Source organism: Gopherus flavomarginatus, chromosome 5 (assembly GCF_025201925.1).
Source record: "Gopherus flavomarginatus isolate rGopFla2 chromosome 5, rGopFla2.mat.asm, whole genome shotgun sequence".
NCBI classification, from domain to species: Eukaryota; Metazoa; Chordata; order Testudines; family Testudinidae; genus Gopherus; species Gopherus flavomarginatus.
The window spans coordinates 103,237,711-103,255,373 of record NC_066621.1 but is presented as its reverse complement, the minus strand read 5'-3'; the positions used below and the strand labels follow the sequence as shown (position 1 = coordinate 103,255,373).

Sequence of the window (17,663 nt, the reverse complement as noted above, 5' to 3'; positions counted from 1 at the left end):
ATTTCTATTTTAAGTAGTGCGATAGTGAATGTTCAATGTTAAATTTGATTTAATAGTATAATACCTTTATGACATCCTGTTCAAATACTTCATACACTAGTTTGTTTATAGATCGATTTTGTTACATGAATTTATATAAAGTTGTAGAAGATATTAAATTACGTTGTAGCAGTTGGTCACAGCCTAATTTTTGTTAAGTGGTTTTTCGTGATGGTCAGCTGTTGACAGACATTTTCGTTGGTGAGGCAGGTTAGCTTGTGTATTTTAATGGACTCAAATATTTGTCCTATTTATTGCAATGCTGTAGGAAAGATTGGAAAAAATCAATGATGCTCTCCGCAGTGAATATGAATGTCGTCGTCGGATGTTAATGAAGCGGCTTGATGTGACCGTACAATCCTTTGGATGGTCTGATAGAGCAAAGGTAAACATGCTTTGTTGTTTGCTTCCTGTAGGTGGTGGTAGTTTGTTACAGTTCTCCAAGCTGTCTTACTGAAGACATCTCATTACAACTAACTTTTCTGAGCACTACTTGTAACGTACATTCCCTGCATGTTGAGAGAGAAAGATTTGACTAAACAGTCAAATCCACCAATCCTTGTGATCCACATATATTCCAGTGTTGTTCTTCACTTGAAGATGTCAGTCTCCTTTTGTTTTTCTCTTGTGGTATTGTAGGAAAAAGCTTCAAAGTGTCTCTTATACAGACACACCCATCCACCCCTCAAGGAGAGCTACAGAATCCTTGGGATTGGTCTAAAGAACCTACTAACTGAAGGCTGCCAGTTAATTAACCCCAAGCTTTTGAACCAAGCACAAGGCAGGGGAGGGATAGATCAGTGGTTTGAGCATTGGCCTACTAAACCCAGGGTTGTGAGTTCAGTCTTTGAGGGGGCCATTCAGGGATCTGGGGCAAAAATCTGTCTGGGAATTGGTCCTGCTTTGAGCTGGGGATTGGACTAAGTGACCTCCTGAGGTCCTTTCCAACCCTGATATTCTATGATTCTGTGACCTACTCAGCTAGCCATTTGTCTCTCCTCTGCTAGTTTCAGTTCATACTTTATCAAGGGGGATAGTGGCTTTTATCAGAAAAATTCACAATTATCAGTAATGGTTCAGTGAGCTAGAAAGGTGGTATCTGCCTCATGGGGAAGCTTCCAAATCACTACTATAGGGTATGCCCGTTGGTGTTATAGTTTTTCCAAAAGACTTAAAAAATACTGTGGAACAAACCATTTACGCATCAGTAACTGTCCCACTATCCTAATGTCTATGAGTATGTTTTCAGATCACGTCTAAGCATTTCTATGGTGCTCACTGTCTTCATATATGAATACTTGAAAAAAAGAGAGTATTAATCATCCCAGCATCTCTGAAAGGTAGAGAAGTATTATGAGGAGTGCTAAGAGATTTTGGGGAGGCCGAGACAAAATCTGAAACAGTCCCCACTGCCTTTGCAAAAAAAAAAAATAAAAAAAAAAAATAAAAATCATCGATTCCACGACCAGAAGGGACCATTGTGAGACATCTACTTTGACCTGAAAAACACTGGTCATAGAATTTCCCCAAAATAATTCCTACAGCATACTTTTTAGAGAAACCGCCAATCTTGATTTAAAAATTATCTGTGATGGAGAATCCACTACAACCCTTGGTAAATTGTTCCAGTGGTTACAAATTTACACCTTATTTCCATCACAATTTTTCTAGCTCCAACTTCCAGCGATAGGATCATATTAAATCTTTTCTCTCCTAGACTGAAGAGCCCATTATTAAATATTTGTTCCCCACATACATATTTACACTTTAATCAAGTCACTTTTAACCTTCTCTTTAAGCTAAATAGTCACTATAAGGCATGTTTTTTAATACTTTAATCATTCTCGTGGCTTTTCTTTGAACCTTCTCCAATTTATTAACATCCTTCTTGAATTGTGAGCACCAGAACTGGACACAGTATTCCAGCAGTGGTCACACCAGTGTCAAACGTAGAGGCAAAATAATTCTTTCTACTCAAGACTCTCATGTTTATGCATTCCTGAATCCTTTTATGTCACAGTGGGAGCTTGTGTTCAGCTGATTACCGGTCCTGACTCCCAAATCTTTTTCAGAGTCACTGCTTCCCAGGAGAAAATTCTTCATCCTATAAATATTTTCTACATTCTTTATTCGTAGATGTATATATTTACATTTAACTATATTAAAATGCATAGTGTTTGCCTTCACCTAGTCTACCAAGCAATCTAGATCTGAATCAGTGACCTGTCTTCTTCATTATTCCCCACTCCCCCAGTTTTTATGTCATCTGCAAACTTTATCGGTGGTGATTTCATGCTTTCTTCCAGGTCATTGGTAAAAAGGTTAAATAGCATAGGTTCAAGAACTGATCCTGCGTGACTCCACTGGAACACAACTGCCCAATGATGAGGCTAAGATTTTGTCACGGTTATTTTTAGTAAAATTCATGGACAGGTCACAGGCAGTAAACAAAAATTCACAAAACCCGTGACCTACCCATGACTTCACTAAAAATAACCAGGAGTAAGGCTAAATATGGGGAAGTATGGAGTCCTATGTGGGGAGGGTGGGGCTGGAGGACAGGGGCGCAGCCAGGGCTGTCACGTAGCTCTCCACTCTGGAGATGGCCACAGCTGCGGGACAGGGGTGCGTGGTCCCAGCTGCAGTCTCCCCAAGCCCCGTCCACAGCCATGAGGGGGAGCGTGGCCCTGGAATGCTGCGGGGCAGAGGCGCACAGCCCCTGCTGCAGCTCCTGCCATGGGGCTGGGACACATGGCCCCAGCTGCAGCCCCCAGCGGAAGCCACAGTGTTGAGGCACACAGCACTGGCTACAGCTGGCTGGCAAGGGTGCGCAGCCCCAGCAGCAGTCTCCGGTGGAAGCCATGGGGCCGGGGTGCATGGCCCCGGCTGCAGCATGGCCCCCAGCAGAAGCCGTGGGAGATGCGCAGCCACAGCTCTGGAGCTGGCCACAGCCGCGGGGCAGGGGCACACGGCCGCCACTGCAGCCCCCACCACAGGGCTGGGGTGCCTGGCCGCGCCTGCGGCACCTGGCGGAAGCCGCAGGGGCTGGGGTGCCTGGCCGCGCCTGCGGCACCTGGCGGAAGCCGCAGGGGCTGGGGTGCCTGGCCACGCCTGCGGCACCTGGCGGAAGCCGCAGGGGCTGGGGTGCCTGGCCACGCCTGCGGCACCTGGCGGAAGCCGCAGGGGCTGGGACGCAGCCGTGAGAGGGCACAACCCCCGCTCTGGAGCTAGCTGCAACTGCTGGACGGGGCTCATAGCCTGGCTGCAGTCCCCCCACCCTCTGAAAACCACAGGGCAGGGGCTGCAGGGTCCTGATTCCCGCTATCCAAACCCAGTTGCCTCAGGCTGACAGCTGAAGTGGAAGAAGTCACGGAGGTCTGCTAAAGTCACAGAATCCGTGACCAAATCATAGCCTTACTCAATGACAATTACATATTGAGACCTATCGGTTAGCCAGATTTTAATCCATTTAATGGGAGCCATATTAATTTTATAGTTTTCTAGTTTTTTAATCAAAATGTTTTGTGGTACCAAGTCAAATGCCTTAGAGAAGTCCGAGTACATTACGTCAAAACTGTTAACTTTATTAACCAAACTTGTAATCTCATCAAAAAAAGATATCAAGTTAGTTTGACAGGATCTCTTTTCCACAAATGCATGCTGATTGGTATTAATTATATTACTCTCCTTTAATTCTTTATTAATCGAGCCCATATCAGCTGCTCCATTCTGATCTTGCCTAAGATTGATGTCAGGCTGACGGACCTATAATTATCTGCGTCATCCCATTAGCCCTTTTTAACAATTGGCACAACTATATTATCTGCTTTTCTCCCAGATACAGAACAGAAACATGTATTGAACACTTCTGCCTTATTATTCATAATTCTACTATATCCATCTAGTAATGGACCTATATCTTTGTCAAGATTCTTTTTATTTCTAGTATATTTTAAAATTTCCTTATCGTCCTTAACTCTGCTGGCCTTAGATTTCTCTGTGTCCATTTGCTTCCCTTGCCAAATTTTCTTCAGTTCCTAACTTCAGCTTTATATTCATTATTGTCAACTTCCCCTTTCCCTCATTTGTTTTTTCACTTACTCTCTAAACCTGGTCAATTTTTTGACCAGTAGACCACCTTCCTGGATTCTGAGATTGTGGCTTTTTGGGCATCTAGGAAGTTGTTCTAAAATTATTCTCAATTATCATTCATTTTTCTGATTAAATTCTACCTCCCAGCAGATTTGACCCATAATTGTTTCAACTTTGTGAAATTAGCCCTATTAAAGCACCAAATGCATATATTTCAGATCTGGACTTTTATAATGTGCAAGCAAAATAATGTGTTCATGTCATGATAACTTGTACCTAACTTACCATTAATTTTTTAGTTCTGTGATCAGTTCCTCTTTATTTGTTAAGACAAGGTGTAATGAAGAATTCCCCTATGTTGACTTCAACACTTTTTGAATTAGGAAATTGTGAAATTTCTAAACATTGTAGAGACAGATGTTTTAGTACTGAGTACATGTGACCTCCAGCATGTCACTCAGATTGATGTCCCCTTTGATCATACAAAATTTTTCACTGCTCGTCGTTATACATAGGTGTATAATGAGGCAGTCATCCTGTTCCCTAGTGTGATTTAGTGGCCTGTACCAGGCACCAACTAATACCCCATCTTGCGCTTTATCTGTTAAGGATATAGATCTGTAAGCATTCAAGTTCATTTTCTTCTGAATTATCAGTTACTCAGAAACAGGCAATGCCATTTTTGACCTAGAATGCCACTCTCTCCCCCTTTTTCCACTCAATCCTTCTAAATAGTTTATAACCATTGATTTTTTACATTCCAGTTGCGTGAATCATCCCACCAGGGTTCGGTAATACCCAACTAAATTGAATTTATGCTCATAAATGAGTAATTCTAATTCCTCTTGTTTGTTATTCAGGGTCCTAGCATTGATGTACGGGCAATTCAAGAATTTCTTCTTTTCATATCCCTTGGTTCCCTGATTAAGTTTGTACTCAACATCTTGATTTTTGTGCGAAGTGCCCCTACCTTCTCTCTTTTTTACTCTCCCTTTACTGCAGAGGAGAGGCCCTTCTGTGGGGGTTGGAGAACAAATTTACTTTGAAGCCTTGGCTTCTGTCCTGCTGCTCTGGGCCCAGCTCTCTGCTCCATGTTTTGCAGCCTGGTGCCAGGTTCTAGTGCTGCTTGCTCATATTTGCCCAGCTGTATTCCAGGCTGCAATGCCACTCAGTTTGAGGAGGTCGTGATTTGACCAGTAGACACACAGGAAGCTTATGGCATCACTGGGAATAGCACACAGACATCCTAACTCCCAGTTCTGTGCATGAACCACAAGACTTTCCTCACAAAGGTTACAATAGTTTACATCCTGTCCATTTTTAAACCGGTTTAAGGCTTTGCACGTATACTGAAAATAATGGAAAACAACGTTTTTAAAAACCTACCTGGTGTTGTCTGTTGTAGCTTTAGTGCAAGTGCAGAGAAAACCTCAGTTGCATGACTCTCGCTAAATATCAGTGGGAGTGATGCAGCTACATCTTTGTATGCAGCTTTGAAAATTTATTCTCAAACATTCAGCTATTGCTTCTTTGTGCACTTCTCACTTTAGCAGCTTGCATGAATACTGATGCACTGTAGGAGAGGAAAGGAAAAAGGAGTTAACTCGCTGTGGTAAGGAGATTACTGCATACGTTTCTTTCCTTTCTCCTCTCCACAAACACATTTTTTTTCTTACCTTATGATTTAAAGGACGACTGATCCAGTAGAATTCAGAGCAAGGCAACTTTTATTTAGGTGCCTAAATAGGGATGTAAGTGCCTACCTTTAGACACCCAAGCTTGAAGATGTAGGCCTATATTCTTACGATTCTATACCAAGGATAAAGTAGAGGTTGTCTGTCTTATATGGCTCCACACTTCTCTCTGTGTACAACTATATAAATCTTCACATTTAAATAATTTAAAATAATTATTAATTAATATTATTAAAATTGTATTTAATTTATGACTGTAGCTTAAATTGACTTGAGTCATTTGATATTGTATTAGTCCCTAGATGTGACATTAAAAACTATTTAAATAGCTTTTGTTCAGTCATGAAGAAAGTGTACCATTGTTTTGTTTTATTGAAGTTAAAGTGGTGAGATGAGTCAGCAGCCTGTTCTTAGAAAATGTGCAAAAACAAAATACAGTTACTGAGATTTCCAGAAGGCCTATTGTAATTTTGCATTAAAAGTTGAAATTACATTACTGAGTAGATTTTTTCAAAGGGTTGAAGCACAACTTCCATTTTGACGGTACAATTTTTGCCTGCAAAAATGAATTACAAGTGCTAAACCGGGTACGTATGTTTCTTCGTACCTGAATACAGATACACGTGAGATAGCAAGAGGCACAAGTACTCAATTTTATAGCTATTGTTGAAATTCTGGATGTAAAATGCAGGTATACTTTTGGTGGGTGTGGATTGCACCTGGGAAAAAAAAAGAACTGTCCTTTTGGAAAATCTTAAACTTAGCCTTGAGAAATCAATTTTCAGTTCCATATAGCTTCTAATAACATGTACATGGACTTCTAATAACATGTACATGAGGAGTTGGGAGGCAGAGCTGCAGAGAACATCCACCCTTCTCACATCAGACTTGCCCCCTTTTTATACCTAGATGTGGCTCTCAGGCCAAAAAGTTTGCCCACCCTTGATTTAGACATTATTGGCCTCTGTTTCCCTGCTTTTTGACCATGGTATTTCTTGAATTCAGGTATTGTTTCCCACAGTGGGAAAGTCCTACTGTCAGTCGTTCCTTAACAGTATATTACTGCAGGGAACAGTGTGTGTCCAGTGTCAATGGGCAAATGTCCGGTTGCTCTGAAGCTCCCAGTCTCCCAGGGAGCATTTTTTTTTCTCCCTTTGTTCCCTTTAAATACATACTGAGACCATTGCACCATGAAGGGATACAGTACAAGCCTCCTGCAGGCATCTGGGTTGGCTGGATTTGCTGCAGGGAGCCACAGAGAGAAACAGGGATGGCTGGTGCCCAAAGGCTCAGTTTTGGACCTGTGGACACTGTGGGCCTTCCCCTGTAGAACTGTGTGGACCCTTAGGGTTTGACACATTAACCAGTCCCTTCCGAGTGACCCCTTTACAGGATGGGGCATGCACTAGACCACATCAATTTGTGACAGGTAATACGAGGCTTCAGCATTAACTAAACATCTTCATTACCATTTTTTTTGTACAGTAGCTGATTGTTGTGAGCAAGGCCAAGAGTCTTTTATAAGAGTGACTGGCGCTGTTTTTACTGAGGTAGTTTGAATGTCTAAACTTCATGCTCTGTGTAAACTCACACTGACCGTGTGCTGTTTGGTGACTTACAAACAGCCATTGAGCATTTGCATTTTTGTACGTGAAATACTTAGCAACTGAATTATATTTGACTTTATCATTTAGGTTAAAACAGATGACATAGCAAGAATTTATCAGCCCAAACGTTACGCACTATCTCCTAAAACAACCATTACGTTTGCCCACCTTCTTGCTGCTCGAGAAGACTTATCAAAGATCATAAGGACAAGTAGTGGATCGACACGAGAAAAGACAACCTGCGCTATCAATAAGGTATTCTTCTCTTTCTCCTGTGGATTTACAGAGCTATTGAAAGTAATCTGGTATAATAACTGATAATTTATAATTAATGATATCTTTAGCAAGAATTTTGACTTTTGCTTATCCTCTATAATACAGTTTTCCTTTTTTGCAAACTTGTTGTATTTAGTGCACTGGAAAAGGAAGGGCTGCAGCACTCCCATAAGTATCACTATAGCTCCATTGTCCTAGTTTTTGTTACAAAGTATACTGCACACTCCTTTTGGTAGCCTGTAGGGTACATAGACTACACCCCTGCCCCGTACAGGTATACATAGCTGCATAGATGGTGAGGCAATGCTTAAGCTAGTAAAGACTCTCCTGAACCATGTGGTATGATCTATAGGGTTCTCTACTCACCGATGCAGTGCTTTCCCTGTCTATGCTACTATTTTTAGCATGTAGTGTCCCACTGCCTCCCTGCTGCAGGATCCTTTCCCTGCCGCAGTGAAAGATTCCAGGAGCAAGGAAAGGCTCTGGCAATTCTCCACTGATGAGTTTTTCTGCTCTGCCTCCTCCCTGCCACAGCCTTTCACTGTTACTTGTAGCTACACACTGCAGTGTGAACACAGCCTGCATAACTATGCATACCCTACATGCGTCCTCAAGAGGTGAGTCGTGTGTGTTTGTATATATATAGACCTACAGTCACTTCCACACTGAGATATAACAATTCTAGATAAGAATTGCAGTGGATGGAAAAAGGAAGATTTAAAATCTCATGCCGCCTACAGTGGTATTCCCTTTTTATGCTTCAGGAGGCAGGACCAAATCTGTCAGTCCCTGGGGATGACAAATGCTTGACTCTTTTTTTCTGGAAAATTTATCAGTTCACTGCCTTCCAGCAGCAACAACAGATGGTCCACCATCCTGCTTTCTCTGAGCAGGTCACATATGCATGTTGGAGCGAGCCTGAGTATAAGAATGAACTGTCTACTTCAAGAGCTCTTCTCTCAGAGGAGAGATTCCTTTCAGGATAAAGCTGGGAAGCAGAGGTGGTCTTCCCTGTAGGTATTGAACCTCAGTCATATAAATGAAAAAATCTTTCCTTCAACTTCCAGAAGAGAGCTTCGTATGCCTCTAATAATTACAAAAGCATGTAGTTAAATTGGAGTGGGAATTACCAAATAAGATTAAGAGGCTCTCTAATCTGTCTAAAAAATCTTGTGCTGTTACAAAACAAAAAAATCAGACTGCCACCTTCCCAATAGTTTATTCAGCCATTGCTAACCTTATGGATTAATTGGACAGCCATTCAAAAGCAACCTTCTACTGAAAGCCAGCTAAGCCTCTACTACTGCTTCAGTTAGTCAGGGTTGGCAGGCTCCCTGTCAAAGGAGAACCCGATGAACCTAAGGAAGGAAGGACAGTCTTGTGATTGAGGCACTAGGTCTCAGGAGATCTGTGTTCAATTCCTGGGGATCTTAGGCTAATCACTTCATCTCTCTGTGTCTGGGTTTTCCTTCTATAAAATTGGGGATATACTTCACATGTTCATTGTAAAGATAACTCCTTTAATATTTATGAATGCTATGATGCTGGGGACCACAGAAGTACCTAGCCCATACCAGAGGACCATTATTTCTAGATAAAATGGTACTGTCCCCTTTTCTCTCTACCACTTTTGAAAGACCTCCTAAATCAAGGATTGGTAGTGCATCTAGACCCACAGATACTCAACAGTGTAGATGCTAAATAGAAACAACTGTTGGGAGAGGGGAAGCAATTAACCATCTCCTCACTTTGAGGAAAAAAATAACCAGACTTGGAATATACTAAAATTTTGTTCAATTGTGCTTCATGGTCTAAAGAACATGAAGAATCAAAGCATTAAACAAATTTCTAATTCTGGCATACTGCTGGGGTAGCCTGGCAATTGAACTGAAGGCATACACTCTCCAAAAGCATTCATCAGCATATTGGGAGTGAATAGTTCTCGAATGTCTTCTCCTCATATCAAGTGCTTTTTCACAGCAGTCTCCCTGTTTAACCTTCTGGAAATATATAGGGGAACCCTATGGAAGTTGAATCTGTTGTTGGAAACATTAGTTTTGATCTACTTTTCCATTAAAGTAGCATTGCAGGTGGCTATCACTTGAGCAATGGAAGTCTTGGGAACTGGGAGAATTATCTGTGCAGTCACAGTACTGTACCTTCAATGCTGATAAAGAGGTATTCTTCCTGGAGCCTGCTTTAATTCCAGAAGTTCACTCTGTCTTTCATAGAGTGGAGATCATTCTTTCCCAATTCTGTACCAAACCAAAACACCCCAAACAAAGGCAATGATACATGCTAAATGTCTGCAGGGTGCTCAGAACATAAAAGATTACAGTCCTGTAGCAAGTCTTTTATCCTATTTGTAATATAACACCCATGAGGTAAATAAGTATCTATTAGGTAGTTAAAATTTTGCATCAAGAAGACTTGCAAAACTGAAGTTCTGAAATCTTTAGGTAAAAATAAAGTCAGCAAAGTGGAACAGTGTCCCCTTCATAGGCAGAGAACTCCTTTGCATCATATGAAGAAATCTGCAAGGTAGCAACTTGTCTATCTCAGCAGAAAGTAGCACCCCACAGGGACTGATTGGCAGCCCCTTACAGCCCACTGATTGGCTGATACCAGTATGTAAACCAGGAAGCCATGGTGAGAAACAGTGTGAGCAACAACACAGATCGCCTGCCTGCTTCTGCTCCAGACTCAGCTAACAGTAGACACTAAACTCCAGCTTCCGACCCTAGTTCATCCTTGACCTCGCTCTCCAATTGATGTCTTTAATCTGGCGCCTGACCCCAATCTCCTGGTAACCTGACCTTGCTTGCCTCCTGATGCCTGACTCTGTTTGCCCTTTGGCCTGTCTTGGACTGTGACATCCTGGCATCTGACTCCCGACTCCTGCTCCGACCACTAGGTCAGATTGCCCGCATTCCAATCATGATACAGGGTCTGTACAAAACCAGTACCAGCGACCGAGTTGTGGGTGGTTTGGCCTGGTGTTTGGGGACCTGAGGCCAAGGGGTAGGTCCAGAATTAGGAGCCAGGTGTCTGAGCCAAAAGTGGGAGCTGGGGTCATACACAAAACAGGAGCTGAAGCCAAGGGACTCTGCTGAGTCGGAAGTCAGAGCCATAGTCTAGGGTCTGAACCAGAGCAGTCAGTCAGTAGACCGACAGGGTTCAGGGACTGGAACAAGACAAAGGACAGGCGCCAAAAACAGGGCAGGGTTGAAGGCAGGAACTGGGGATGAAGCCGGGAGTCAGGAAGTGGACAGCAGGGTCCATAGTATCAGCCTGCCAGGATCCACCTTGTTGCACAGATGACTTCATGTCTCTTTGGTCTGCTGCTCATATGAGGACAGTTCAAAGACAAAAGGTCCCTCAAGGTGAAGTTTCAGAGGCTGAATACGGAGATGGGAGTTTACAATCCATTCCTCCAAGTGTTTCCTAGGAATGCCACTTCAGACGTATTGTCCCAGAAGATCATTCATGTTTGCTATATTGTTCAGCATAGTTTTTTTTTTTTGAAGCTCGTGGTGCTTCCTAAAGATCACCTTAATCCTAAAGATGTTCCATACAGCCCCACAGTAATACATAAGCAGTTGCATTTTTAATACAACGAACTCCTAAAGTACTTAAACTTAATTCAGTAAGATTTCTCCAGAATATTGCAGGAAATGGCCATAAATGTCACAAGAATCCTTAGTTGTATGCAGTGTTGTTGTAGCCATCTTGATCCCAGGATATTAGAGAAACAAGGTGGGTGAGGTAATATCTTTTTCAGACCAACTTCTGTTGGTGCGAGAAACAAGCTTTAGCATTTACAAAGAGCTTTTCTTCAGGTCTGGGAAACTTACTCAAGGCTTGTCTTCGCGTACAGTGCTGCAGTGGTGTAGCTGAGCCGCTGTAGTGCTTTAGTGAAGACATTACCATGCTGACTGGAGAGTTTCTCCCATTGGCATTGTTAATCCACCTCTCCGAGAGCCGGTAGCTATGTCAACAGGAGAAGCTCTCCCACTGACGTAGTGCTATCTACACGGGGGTTAGGTCAGGGCTTGGCTACACTGGCACTTTACAGGGCTGCAACTTTTGCGCTCAGGGGTGTAAAAAAACACCCCCCTGAGCACTGCAGGATACAGCACTGTAAAGCCTCAGTGTAATCAGTGCTGCGGCGCTGGGAGCACGGCTCCCAGCGCTGCAAGCTACACCTGTAAGGGATGTGGTTTACGTGCAGCGCTGGGAGAGCTCTCTCCCAGCGTTGGCGCTCCGACCACACTCACGCTTCAAAGCTCTGCCGTGGCAGCGCTTTGAAATTTCAAGTGTAGCCATACCCTCAGTGTAACTATGTTGCTCAGGGGTATTGATTTTTCACGCCCCTGAGTGACGTAGTCATACCGATACAGGTCTGAAATGTAGACCTGGCCTGAGTAAGTTTTCCAGACCTGAAGAAGAGCTCTGTGTAAACTCGAAAGCTTGTTTCTCGCACTGACAGAAGTTGGTCCAACAAAAGATATTATCTCACCCACCTTGTCTCGCATAAGAATCCTTTTACACTTTCTAATTTCGGAAGCAGCTTCACTGGGCAGATTTCTCAAAGGGGCAGCCTAGCCTTCCCTGGAAACTAACAGGTGTGGTCCTGCTTTTTTGAAGCTACAGAGTAGAAGAAACCCATTGTAGAAATGGCAAGCCTGGATACTTCAAGAGGATCAGATATCACTTTTTGATTCCCTGGGTTTGCTTCAAAATCTTCTAGTCAGTAGAGACTGTCAAAGTGGATTTGCACAGCCCTGCAAGGAATCTTGAGAAATGTGAAGAGCATCCAAACATTTTCTTGCAAGGGGGACCTCAGAGAAAAACTGAATTTGTCATTGGTCATCAGTGCTAATTGTAGCTTCACTAACAGGGACTCAAGTCATAAGAGATGTTAAAGTGTACATTGTTTTTTGGATAGGAGATACTTTGTTGAGATTATTCTTTTTATGAACTAGTGAAATGAAGTGAATTTCCAGATTGCTGAACCAACAGAATTTGAAATTGGGAATGTGAGGAACTGAGGCTTACTATTATTGAGACTCTTGTCTGATCAATGTAAATTGTCAGATATTTTGAAATCACAGTTGAGAATAAATATGCTTTTCACAATTTGTGTAACTATTTAATGAAAGTGGTCTCCATGATTAAGAAATATTGTGATCATAATCACTTGCAAATGATTTATTCGGACCATGTTCTATACTCTGTGATGAAATTGTAATGGAAAAAAGATGATCACTTTTTAACTGCTCACCAAAATCATAAAATCACATGAACTTTAATCAGAAAATAGCTTGCTATTGAAACTATTCATATTTAAGTTTTTTATACTTTGCTAAATCCAGCTTTGGATGGTTCCCCCACCTGCCTCCTGTTTAAAATGACTTTGTCATTTATTTCTGACAGTTTGTTTTCCCCAATTTCTTTTGTAGCATCTAATTCTGCTGCTTAATTAGAAATCAGATTGTCTGGGGAATATTATTTTTCAGATTTATTGCTGATAGATTGTTGGTTCATTTTAGTAGTGACAAGTGTTTTTTAACAGTGTAAAGCCCCAAAGCTGTAAAGGGATTTCCATGGGGTTTATAGTCTATTTCAGGACTTGTAGCTAAATGTGTAGTAGCCAATATGTCCAAATGCATTATTAATTCTTAGTACTTTATTTACAGCAATGGGCCCCAGTTATCCACATGCTTAACTTTACATTTGTCTGAAGTTAAGCATATGCATAAGTGCTTCTAGGATGAAGGCCTTTGCTATTAAATATCAGGTTTTTGTAATTCCTTCCATCACAGGAATATTATGCATACCATAACAGCTAAGGATTTAAAATGGTTTTCATTATGGCCCAATGTTCTGAGATTTATAACTCTTCAATAAATTTAAAACTTTTTGTTGAAACTAGGCACAAAAGGTGTGTGTGGGAATGTAATTCTTACTACAAAATTAAAAAAAATATATATTGTGGTTTACCTATGTAAATGTGGTAGCTACATATGAATGATGAAACTCAAAAACTGCAAACACTGTTATTAGTTTGTTATAATTTTTTTCATAATTACTCAAATGAAGATGGAGCAAATTACTTCTTAACCACCTATCTACAAACTTCCAAAATCACCTTAGAAGGAATACATAATCACCACTACAGTTCCCATATTTCTTATTTATTTTAGGAGTAAGTTGGAATCTTGCTGAGGATTCCTATTTGATGTGAATTGCAGTGATGCGTGGAGCAAAGGGGGCAGATTGTTGAGAGTTTGGAAAGCAGAAGCAAATGGGATGGGGTGCAAATGGAGTAAGGCAGTAGTTGCAGGGTGCAGCAGCCAGTTGAAAGGAATGGATATTGCAGGTTGGACACAGGCAAACTTAGGGGAGGGTTGGCTTTGGAATAGTTGGGAAGTGGGTGGTTTGGTTAGATCATGAAGTATGTGTGGGTCAAAAGAGCAAGAAACTGAGAAGCAGCAGGAGAGGGGCAGATGGAGAGAGTGAGCTGGAGATAAGAGGAGACGTTAGATGTGGATCAGGCAGTGTCCTGAATAGTAATGAAAGAGTAAGGGTATGTCCATACGACCCGCCGGATCGGCAGGTGGCGACTGGTCCAGCAGGGGTCGATATATCACATCTAATCTAGATGCGATAAATCAACCCCCTAGCGCTCTCCCGTCGACTCCTGTACTCCACTGCCGCGAGAGGTGAGTAGATCTAAGTACGTCGACTTCAGCTACATTATTCACATAGCTGAAGTCGACGTACAACTTAGATTCTTCTATTCCTCTCTCTGCCTCCCCCCGCCCCAGTGTAGACCAGCCCTTAGACTCAAGGGTTGTATGTCAAACAAGACTGATATGTCCCTTTGGCATCAGAGTGATCCCAGGACATCACATAAGTGGCCAACTGGAATCCAAGCATTTACTTGACACATGCTTCCTTGTTTTTGTAAATACTGTGTTTGTATACAGTATATGTGTTAATGCTATTTTGACAGAGAGTGATCTGAATAGCTTGCATGTTATACATTATGTGTGTGGTGGGGTTGGGAGGGAACCTCTGAAATCAAGAGAATTATCAACAGGCTGCTTGGATAACTAAAACTCATGTCTTTCTGCATGACAGTTTTAGATGTAAGCTGACTAGAGTACAGTGTCTCTTCATGTTAGAATGATAACATGCTGTGTGAATATTTTTTCCCAAATAATGTTCTCTTTGTACATCAATTCATGTCAAGTGAATCTCAAGACACCACTTTTCACTTGAAGGTGCTACTATAGCATTGCATTATGGACTTGGTTGCTTTTTCAGTTTTCTGCACTGCATCAGTAATGCCTAATTGAAAAGAAAGCAATGAACCATTTTATTATTGCATATAGTTACCAGTTTTGTCAGATCATGTATGCTACCCACTGTAGTTGTAAGTGCAATATTTTCTGATAGGATTTGAACTGATGTTTGCCATTCTGGTTGAATTTAAACAGCATCATAATATAAGGATTAAGGAGCCATGAGCATTGATAGCCCTTATGTAGCACCTTTTGATTAAAAAAAATCTCAAAGCTCACTATAAACAATTAAACCTGACCACCCTAGGCAGTAGCTAGCTGGTGATACTGATGGAAAACTGACTCTGAGAGGCTGTCTGTTGTCACACGGCAAGTCTGTGGCAAACACGGGATAATAACTTGGAAGTTCTAACTCCCACAGATCACTCTGGGTAGGATTGCATTCCCTGTGATGAGTAGGCATGTGCTCTTCATCCACAAGATAACTTCTGCATCCTTTCAGCAGCCTTATTATTATTTAAACATAAGCATTGTGTATTTCTCTACACAGGTCCTGATGGGGAGAGTGCCAGACCGTGGAGGCAGACCAACTGAGATTGAACCACCACCTCCTGAAATGCCCCCTTGGCAGAAGAGACAAGAAGGTGGTGGGAGGGGTGGTTGGGGGGGTGGAGGTGGGAGGGGTGGTTGGGGGGGTGGAGGTGGCAGAGGAGGAGGTGGTAGCTTCAGTGGTGGTGGTAGAGGAGGAGGTGGTTTCCAAGGACGGGGAGACTATGGGGGCAGGGGGGGTTACAGTGGCAGAGGTGGCTATGGAGATCCGTATGGTGGAAGAGGAGGAGGATACAGAAGATACTAACAACAACATTGTAAATACTAATAACTGACAAAACATGGTTGTGATATTTACTGTAGCAGGAGGTGTGTATATTCGCAATGGTTTAGTGTTATGATAGGAAAGTTAATTATGATCTCTTTATTAATGAATCACTGCATTTGATCCCTGATATTATCACTAAATCCTGTTAGTCAACTGAACATTTTTTATACCGAAATGTGATATCTTAAAGTAGTCCTCTTTTTGCACTGCTCGTGTGTATTCTTAAAGTTTGGTTTTTTTAATAACAAACTTCAAAAAGGTGAATAGAAACAATGAATTTTCCTTTTTTCAATGTTACTATTTTATGTTCCGATCTCTTTAATTATTGCCAGTCATACCCAGAATACAGGAAGTGATTTAGGAGGCATTTGGCTTTGTAGGCCATACTTAGTTTTATATGTTTTAAAAGGACTGTAGAATGCTGGTTCCTGCTTCTTGTCTTGTTTCATACAGAGGACTGAAAGAATTGAAAAAAATGTAACATCAGAAGTAAATCTAAAATATTCTAAAAATTTTAAAACAAAAAAAACTTCATTTTTTTCCAAGTGATGTATTGAATCCATGCTATTCCATGGTCAACAAAACAAGGCTATGCTATATTTATATATAATGTATACAAATATTTCAAAGCCAAAAACTTGCATTGTAAAAACTGATTTGTGATGAACCTTGATAGGTAAAATGAAAATGATCTGCTAAAAGTAGTATTCTATGAAACTTACTTTAAAATCAGACCCTGTTACCTGTGTTGAAAAATTTCCCCAACCATCTAACACCTAGCCATTCAGTCACTTACATGGTCTTCTGTAGCACATAAACCCCAGAAGGCTGAGTAAGATGACTGCACTGAACTGTCCTGTTGAGAAGGAAATCAGTCACAGGCTCTGTGTCTGGGAGTTGGTCAGTGGGCAAAGAGAGCTCATATAACAATGCCCTTCTCCCACCTCCCCAAAAATAATTGCAGTTGCAGGGATGAGATCCTTTTTCTCCTCCATTGCCTCCTGCCCCCAAATACTACTCCACTCACTCTTTGTATCAGTTTGGGTGCTCTCATTTTGATTGAAATTGGTGAGGATTGTAATCATGTAGGATTTTTAGAGATGTATTTGGCCCCTTAAGTTGTCCAGCCTATTTACTCTCCAGCTGTCGGTCAGCTTAGTGGGGAGGCATTAGACATGTGGCTACTCTTGAGACGGGTCTCTGGGGTCTGATTACCACTAGTAACATCTGAGTGGGCAGAATCAGAGCTTTTCCTTGGGAAAGGGGAGTAACTTATGTGGCTGAGGCCAAGAAGAAAGTCTCTCAAAACAGGGAGCAGTGTCCACAACTGCAGAGCACAGAAAACTTGAAGAGTTTCTGTAGCCTATGTAGCTGCAGAAGTAGCTTTAAGCTGAATAGGGCCTGCTTTTTGTTCTTATGTGCTAGAGTTCTGAGGCTGGATCCTTCTTTATTAACTTCTCATGAATGTTCCAGTCTAATATATTCTGGTTTTGGGGTCTCATATGGGCCCCCTTGACTCCAGCAGGAGCCTCATGTCATTGTATTTGTGCCAAAATATGGCCCAAGGCTGTATTCAACATTAAAAATGATTCTCGCTCCCTCAAATATCTTCCTCTAATCTTGTAAGATTAGTTATAACAACACTTATGTTGGTTTTTTTTAAACTCCTTATTTGAACTTTTCGTTTAGACTGAATATAGTTTTTCCCAGTCCTGACCTCTTCTCCTGTCTGGAGACTGGCTGAGAGCACTACTTAAGACATCTGTGG

At 41.7% G+C, this 17,663-nt stretch overlaps 1 protein-coding gene across 1 annotated transcript in view; it reads left to right on the top strand.

The window, feature by feature from the left end:
- The window catches only part of FAM98B (family with sequence similarity 98 member B), a 31,569-nt gene extending 13,906 nt beyond the window's left edge, over positions 1–17,663 (top strand). Inside the window, exons 6-8 of the mRNA XM_050954856.1 lie at positions 308–424; positions 7,520–7,687; positions 15,569–17,663. Of these exons, the coding sequence (XP_050810813.1) occupies positions 308–424; positions 7,520–7,687; positions 15,569–15,874 (591 nt within the window). The 3' untranslated portion in view covers positions 15,875–17,663. The remainder of the gene's footprint in view (positions 1–307; positions 425–7,519; positions 7,688–15,568) is intronic.